We start from the raw sequence: 8,264 nt of genomic DNA, 5'->3' as shown, positions 1-8,264 counted from the left end.
GCTACTCATGGACAAGAGGGCATGAATCCCTGAACAGTGCTTCATTAGTACACTGTCCCTTCATAATAATGGGTACCATTTTTATATCAATCTATTTCCCAAAATAGATAGATAATAAGGGAAAGCATGAAAGATTGTACTGAAAACTTTAAACATGTGTATGCATGTTTAAAAAGGTTTTGGAGGGAATGAATCAAGCAAAGGATAATATCTTTAATCTCCTGACCTGTATTTTCCATATTTACTTCTCCCCCCCGCCCCATTACAGAATTCAAGCTATCACTTTTCTCAATAAGTCTTCTGCTACACAAATGGATGATTATGCTTAAGATTCACCATACATTTTCCCAACATCTTAGTTTGCCTTCAAATTTAGTATTGTGAATAGCCCAAAAAATATGCTGTAACGTTGTAACTGTTTGCCATTCCTTGTATTACATTAAGCTAAATTCTCCATAAATATGAAAATTAATTAATAAACTTTTTTTTTAAATTAACATATAAATAAATGAAAGAAGAGAAGAGGGAAAGAAGATGAAAGGGAAGGAATCATTTTGGAAAATAAGCTTCCAGCAGAATGAGATATCTATGAAATACAATTCCTTCTAACCCTTATACTTGAGTATTTTAACAGATAAGGATGATGTCCATTACACAGGATTATTTTAGAAAATTCACTGTAATATCAACTTCAGAATTTCCAAAGTCTATCTGTGTTAGATTCTAATCCATCAGCTTCTTATAGTTTGAAGAGTTCAGAAACAAAACTATCTGGGCAATACTGCCACCTACTGATAAGTATTTAAGAATCATTCATGAAGATAAGTAATTTCAGTGGAAGAACAGAATGAACTAACCTGAAAAATCTCATGACTTTTAACTGCTTTTCCCAAAGGGAATTTGCAAGAAATTTTCCATAACACTTGCAACAATAGTTTTTAATAGCATCAAATTTTAAGCATCTTATTCAGAAAAAAACATACAATAAAATATAAAATTAAATTAAAAAAACAGAACTTTTTCTATGTTTTAAAAACCTAATTCTTTACTTTCCACTCTAGAATAGACCCCTTTAAAGTTGTTCTGCATTACCCTCAATCCCAATATATTTTGTCTCTCTTCTGTACTCTCTTACAAAAAATAAACAAGCAAGACATCTAACTTATGGAGTTAAAGGTCAAAAAAAAAAAGAATTAAAAATTCTGGGCAACAGAGGAAATGATGTAACATTTTCACATCAGAAAATTCTATCTTCAAAGCTTATACCAAAGGATAATGAAACATGTCAAAGAAGGTATTGTCTTTTTGGAAAACACTTTGGAAAGATAGTTGTTTATTTATCTTTTTGGAGAGAAGCAAAGTTTTCTCCAGATAAAGGGAAATGGATGGCATGCTGAAGCTCCAATTGGGGACATCAGAATCATGGATTGAATTTCAAAAATCTAACCACCTTCTTCTTACCCCAAAAACTTGGTGCCCTTTTCCAAGGTGAGACAACAATGATGAGGAAAGAGCTGACAAGAATGACATGAAAAAATCCACTTCTCATTTTAATCAGCATCTATGTGCTTCCTTTGTGACCAAGTTCAAACATCTGTTTCTTTATAAAAATATTCCTTGTGAACTTTGGTTTTTTCCTCATGTTGGATTGTTTTCATTATAATGCTGATAATGATAGAAAAACTGATAAAGCATTATTTGGCATATATTTCATTTATATATTGTGAAAATAAGGAATAAGGCAAATCCTGCTCAAAATCTTTTAAAAGAGAGAAGTCAACAAGAAGGGAAAACAAGAAAGAAAACAATTTTATGTCTCCCACATGTCTTTCCACTTGGAAAGTTACATAATAGTCAATGAAAAGTGGAAATCATTTGGAACTAAAAAAAAAAAAAATCAACAATTATAGTCTTTTTGGTTGAGTATGAGTCATGTATTCATACAATTAGAAGTAATAATTCAAGAGAGAAGATAGATTAAGAAAAATGCATTTAATTATAAAAGATCTTGTTTAAATAATAAAAAAGAAAAATGGCACAAAATCACCAGTTATTTAAGTGATCATATCCACAGGATGCTTTTGTAATTAATTATATGCTGAAAATTCACAACTCTTCTTATTAACAACACTTTTCTCTTAATTAAAATGACATCAATGGTTCCTGATAAAATATATAAATTTTCTTAAGTCCTACCAAAAAGTGTCATAAACACAGTTTGTTGAGTTATTCATTTACATTGCCTTTTATTTACTACACTCAAAACTCATAAAATATTTAACATTTTTCTTCCATTTGAGCCTTCTTATTTATAATACAGTCTCAAGATCTCTAGTCACAATATGGTTTGTGCAATAAAATTCCTGTGAATAGTACTTTCCACTACCTATAATAAATTTATTCTGATTATTATTAAAATAAGCCCATGAACATCAGCCTGCTCATGTGCACTGGGTACTACCAACTAGAATTATGCTAACCTGCAGACTTTTATGACTCTGCAATCCCTCTTTGTATCAAATGCATTCTCCAACCATTACTGCATTACATGACCTTGCATACATTTCTAATTCTGCTATGACAATGTGGAGCACTAGTTATCATTTCCTTTAAATTTCATTTAAAGGAATACAGGAATACAGAGCATTCTAAGTGGTTTGGCTTTCACTTACTTGTTATCCATAATCCCACATCTTATTTATTCTCAAACATTAGTATTCAATGGTTCAGTGATAATTGGCAGTTTCTGACAGTCCCATTTTCTTGACAGTGGATACAGTTCTGTGCATGTGTCAGATATTTGTAAAAAAATTCTGAATCATCTCATGTGATATGGCAGGAGTAGCAACTAACTGTTAAAACAATGCCTCGCTAACGTGAACATTAGCATTGTAACATTCCAAGATGTGCTACTTAAGTCAGCTGGTTTTGAGAGATGTACTGTCTTAATAACTAGTCATATCTGGAATGTATTATCACCAGAAAAAAAATCCTTTTTTAAAAAATAATGTAATCTTCATTTGTGGGTTTAAAAAAATGTACAGCATATACATGATCAGAAAGGGGCATGAGAATTCATACACATATATTTCCCATAATATTAAATCCAATCATCTCCACTAACTAGCACATGTTATATAGAGTACAAAACACAAGCCATAAACCAATTAATTTCCTCTGTATCTCACTCAAGGGGCTTTTGTTTCCTAATAATAATAAAATCCATTATTCTGGCAGGAGCACAAATCATATTAAAAATAAGGAAAATATTCTTTAGACTGTGCCAAATGGGAACACTGTTAAGGGAGATTTATTTTTTATAAAGCTTCAAAGTGTCACTTGTTAATAATAGGGCATATTAGAATGACAAAAGAATCCCATATTTCTTTCATTTTCTTCGATCTAACAATGGTCATTAAGTCAGTCCACAGAGTTGTCGGCAGTTTGTAAGTCTTCTATGAAGGCTTGGACTTTATAACCCACTCAGCATTTGGATTGAGCTGATATAAATCCTTCATGTATGTATCGTCCTCAAGGCATCGTTCTCCTATTAAAAGACACACATGTTAACAATTTGCAGTGGTAGAAATGTCAATGTTATTTTTAAACTTAGGCTCATTGATCTAGAACCTGTATTGATCTAGGTATCTCAGAGTCCATCTCATCCAATTCCTTCTTTGTGGAGGAGGAAACAGATGCCACAGCTTACTTGGCCAATGTTACAAGTGAAATGAGTGGCAAAGTAGGAATTTGAATCCAACTTCTGAATCAAGAGCCAAAGTTCTTTCCATGGTATGAGATAGTTTCACATTTTAATTCAAAAGCCTTGGACTTAAAAAAAAAATAAAAAAGCTTCTCATCATCTATTTTCTCATGCCCCCCAAATATTACCAAGAAAAATATTGTAGAATTGAAAATATTCATACACACACACATGAATAAAGGAATCATTAATTAGGTTCTCCATAGATAACTAGTATTCTTAAATGAAGTAGAGCTTGAAATATTTTAAATAAAAAATTTTAAGAGATTCTTTATGGTGTAAAGCCACCTTTATGAAAAAGTTCAACAATTCTGAAAACATCTTAGTTCCAATATGCTTTCTTCTGATGTCCATCAGAAGCTTCCCTTTCATAGGACATGTAATATATCATTCTTAGCTCCCAAGAGCAAAGACAAAAAACCTTAAAATTTACTTAAATAAGAAGGAAGTAGTTGTGCATCTTATGAGTGATTTCTTAACAGAAGAGAAAGATTTCTGTAATGGGATGAGGTTTGAGTTGATGAACTGAGGTCCCAAGTACATGAGGCTAAATAGCAATTGGACTATACTCTATTAATATACATGCTTGGATAAAGAATGGCCCTGCCTGCTCTCTGTGCAAGTCCTGATGTGTTGTATAGGAAATGATTTTGGTGGGTGGAGACAGACAGACAGGAAGAGAGTCAGGGAGAGATTGGCCTGGGTTCTATGCTCGTAGCTGCTGGTCGTGTGGCTGCTGATCTAGCTAGCTTCTTGACTCAGCTGCACACATTGCTATCGCCAATTCCCTTCCACCTCCGATCTTTCTTCACTGAGAATAAAGAGTGACGATTTTCCCTTAACCTGAATTCCTGACGCTGGCTGATTTTAAAATACGCGGTCTTCACAGATTTCAACTTTAAATTTCAAATATTATATTTGTAAATATTAATTTACAAGGAATATTTTTCCTTTTCCTTAAGTATCACAAGCAAGTTCGCCTAAATTAAATTTTCATTTTGAATAGATTCATAAAGTCATAGATTTTTATAATTGAAATGGAACTTAGGGACCAGCCATATTCAATTTTTTTTACAAGTGAGGAAACTAAAGCTTAGTCAAGTTAAATGACTTTCCTAGAAGCAAACATAGTCAGCAGTAGATATGACACCTAACCTCAAATCTCCTGATTCCTAATCCAGTGAGTGGTTTGTGGCTTGTTTCAAAATATTACTTTAATTTTCTTAAATTTCTTTTTAAAGCCATTTTCCTTTAACATTTTCAAATTGTTAATAAAATTAACAAAATAAATGACAAATCAAATAAATAAGATTAAATAATGAAAATAAATCCATAAAATCCATAAAACTAAATAAATACATCAATAAAAATTAAATTAAGCTATTTTTAAAGGACATAAAAGGTTTTTTTTAAATATGGAAATTCTTTTAAATGCCCATGAAGTATAATCAAAGATTTTAAAAATCCATTTATGTTATTTCTATTCTCCACAAGGAATGCCATAAAGTTCTCAATGTGTGTAGAAAATTAGGCAAACAACAACAAAAACTAAAGCCAGAAACATTTCTGGTTTCTTTCTTTTACCAAAAAAAAGCCTCAAAACCTTTTAACATTAAACATGCTCATGCTTCATTTCTATAGGTAATCTGTTGTTGAAATGTAAAGGAAGTAGGATTTGGAAAAAATCTGCATCACTAGAGAGTATGGGAATCTTTCCTTTTTCACGGAATTTGCCAGAATTTAAAATCATACTTGAGTGGAGTTTATGGAGATGTGGCTCACATTGAGTGTGAAGAGAGAGGTCTTGTCTTCCAGGATTTCTTCTTAAAATGCTATGAGTAAGTAGATCATAGACAAAACCATGACAGCAGAATCTACAATGTTATTTTATGTTCTTGATCTATTTTGCTCTAAAGATATTGATAATAATAAAGATTATAAATGTCAGTTCATACAAAGAAAGTAGAAAAACCTGTTCTTACCAATATTTCCTCCTATTTCATACAAAAAAACTTCCCCTTTCTTGAGTGCCTGGACAACTCCACTGTTGGAAAGAAAACAAACTGATTAACACACCATCAAACAGCTTGCAATCATATCCTTTTAATGGGATTCTGGGCTGTATGGAAAATTCACAACTTAGACACGTTGTAATTATCTACACATTTCTATTTTTCCCATCTGCTAAATGTGCAGAATCAGTAATAAGATGTCACCTGTAAATTAATATTAACTCAGCCACTCATGCACATCAAAGCAAAATAATAAATCACTATGTAAATACATAAAATTTAAGAGAAAATGCCCAATACATCAATTACCAATACAATTATTAATATAAAAATTCATGGTTTCTCATATAAAAACATCTAAAAATGTAAGATTTCAAAGAAAACAACACACTATTCTCTAATAATGTATGATATCCAGGTACCAAATAGACTCTTGAATAGCAGTTGAAAAGAAATGTTTCTATTTTTTTTTACATTTCCTTCATTCTTTCAATAAATATTTACCAAGTGTAGCACTGTGATTGTGTCTTAAGAGGAATACCAAGATGTGTAAGACCTACTCTTTGCCCTAAGGAACTTAAAATTCAATTGGAGAAATGTACATTCATTATAAATATATATTAAATCTCAGGAATATATTAAAGTTATATTTATGGAACCGAGATTTCCAGGAAGTTGTTTATTTTTAAGGTTGTCCCCCACCCCAGTACCTTTGGGTTCCATTTGCTGTACTAAAGCAATAGCTGAAAAAAAGAAAAAAAATGAAAGGCAGCATGGTATCATAGAAAGTATGCTTGTTCTAAAGTCAGAATTTCCAAGTTTAATTCCTTCCTGTAATTAACATTTATCACCTGTGTGAATTTGGGCAAATCTCCTGTAAGTCTTTAAACTTCTGAATCTAGTCCATCAATAAGCACTTATTAATCACTTAGCATTAAGCCTCAGAATATAAAGAAAAACAAAATTTGAGCCTGTCTTCAACTGAGGAGCTCCCATTCCAATGTAGAAGACAACATGTAAATAACTACGTACATATGATATGTATTAATGGAAGGATAGGACAGATAATCTCAATAGGGTAGATGGAAGATCATCTCAGAGGGAGAGGGTCTAGAAATCTGTGGGGGACTTGTGGAGAGGAAAAAAGAAACCAGAAAACCCTCTTGTCTAAGACAGAAACTGAGTTGCATTTTGAAAGAAGGCGGGGAAGTGAAGATGGAGAAGTGAAAAGGGAACATTCCAGTACCGGGGAACAATCTGCAAAAAAATGGAGTCAAGAAAGTATGTAAGAAAGAAAAGGGCAGTCAGTGAAGCTGAAAGGCATGATGGATAAAGGAAAGTAAGTTTTAAGAACACTGAATAGTTAGGAAGCATCCAGAGTTTATGAAATGTCAAACAGAGGAGCTAATATTGGATCTTGAAGGTAATAGGAAGCCATTTGAAGCTCACTAAGTAGGTGAACCTAGATCTAAGTAGCCCAGATCTAAGCTTTATTAGGGAAATCATTTTAGCAATTTCTTCTATAAAATAAAAGTTAGAGCTGATGATTTTCAAAGATACTTCCAACACTAAATCTATGATTTTATCATTCTCTGTTAGCAAAAGGCATTATAAGTTGTCATTGCTTTTTCAAGAAGCAATTGCTTGGAAGTATAGCTTGGTAATGGGAATGAGATGTAGTGATCATCCAGAAGATTGAGTCCAGTGAGTTGATATATGGTATCATGTCAAATATGATATATTTACCATAAAAGAGCCCTAGCTCTGATATTTAATAATTGCATGACTATAAAGAAAGTCATTTAACTCGTCTGAGTTGGTCTGTCTTTCCTCATCTGTAAAATGGGGATGATAACGTGCTTATTACCTATCCCATGCAATTAGGGGGCATAGCGAATAGAGTGCCTGTCCTGAAGTCAGGAAGACTCATCTTCCTAAGTTCAAATTTGGCCTTAGATAAGTCCTACATGGATGATTGTGGGCAAATTTCTCAACTTTATTTGCCTCAGTTTCCTCATCTATAAAACAGCTGGAAAAGCAAAATGGTAAATAACTCTAGTGTCATTGCCAAGAAGACCCCAAATAGGTCACGCAGATTTAAACACAATTGGAAAATGACCAAACAAGTAAACAACCCATCTGAAATATTTCATAAATATCATTGACTTGGTTATAAGCTTTGTATGTCCTAAATGTGTTTAACTTGTATTCCTCTCAGTAGAATGTAAACTCCATGAGGGCAGTAAGTGTTTCTTTTTGTTTTTGTTGTTTTGGCATCCTCAGGGCATAACATAGGACCTAGAATACATTAAGTGCTTAACCTGTGTTTAATGAATTATCAAAAAATCTTTATTAATATGAGCTCTTCCAATAGGGAGAGTATTTTACTTAATCCCTCAAAAGAGCAAATAACCCACATCTCCTCTTTTAGGAATTTGTAATCTACTTTATCAGATTCCATACACTCATGAAACAACCTGAGAACAACT

General features: G+C 32.4%; 1 protein-coding gene across 1 annotated transcript in view; it reads right to left on the bottom strand.

Moving 5' to 3' along the window:
* Positions 1 to 1,977: 1,977 nt before the first annotated feature.
* Positions 1,978 to 8,264, bottom strand: part of ARHGAP18 (Rho GTPase activating protein 18) — a 165,433-nt gene continuing 159,146 nt past the window's right edge. Inside the window, exons 14-15 of the mRNA XM_003769434.4 lie at positions 5,746 to 5,807; positions 1,978 to 3,547 (exon numbers count right to left, since the gene is read on the bottom strand). Coding sequence (XP_003769482.1) covers positions 3,456 to 3,547; positions 5,746 to 5,807 — 154 coding nt within the window. The 3' untranslated portion in view covers positions 1,978 to 3,455. The remainder of the gene's footprint in view (positions 3,548 to 5,745; positions 5,808 to 8,264) is intronic.

Source organism: Sarcophilus harrisii, chromosome 4 (genome assembly GCF_902635505.1).
Source record: "Sarcophilus harrisii chromosome 4, mSarHar1.11, whole genome shotgun sequence".
Classification (NCBI taxonomy): domain Eukaryota; kingdom Metazoa; phylum Chordata; class Mammalia; order Dasyuromorphia; family Dasyuridae; genus Sarcophilus; species Sarcophilus harrisii.
Note: the sequence above shows the minus strand (reverse complement) of the source record. Positions and strands in the feature narration are given on the sequence as shown.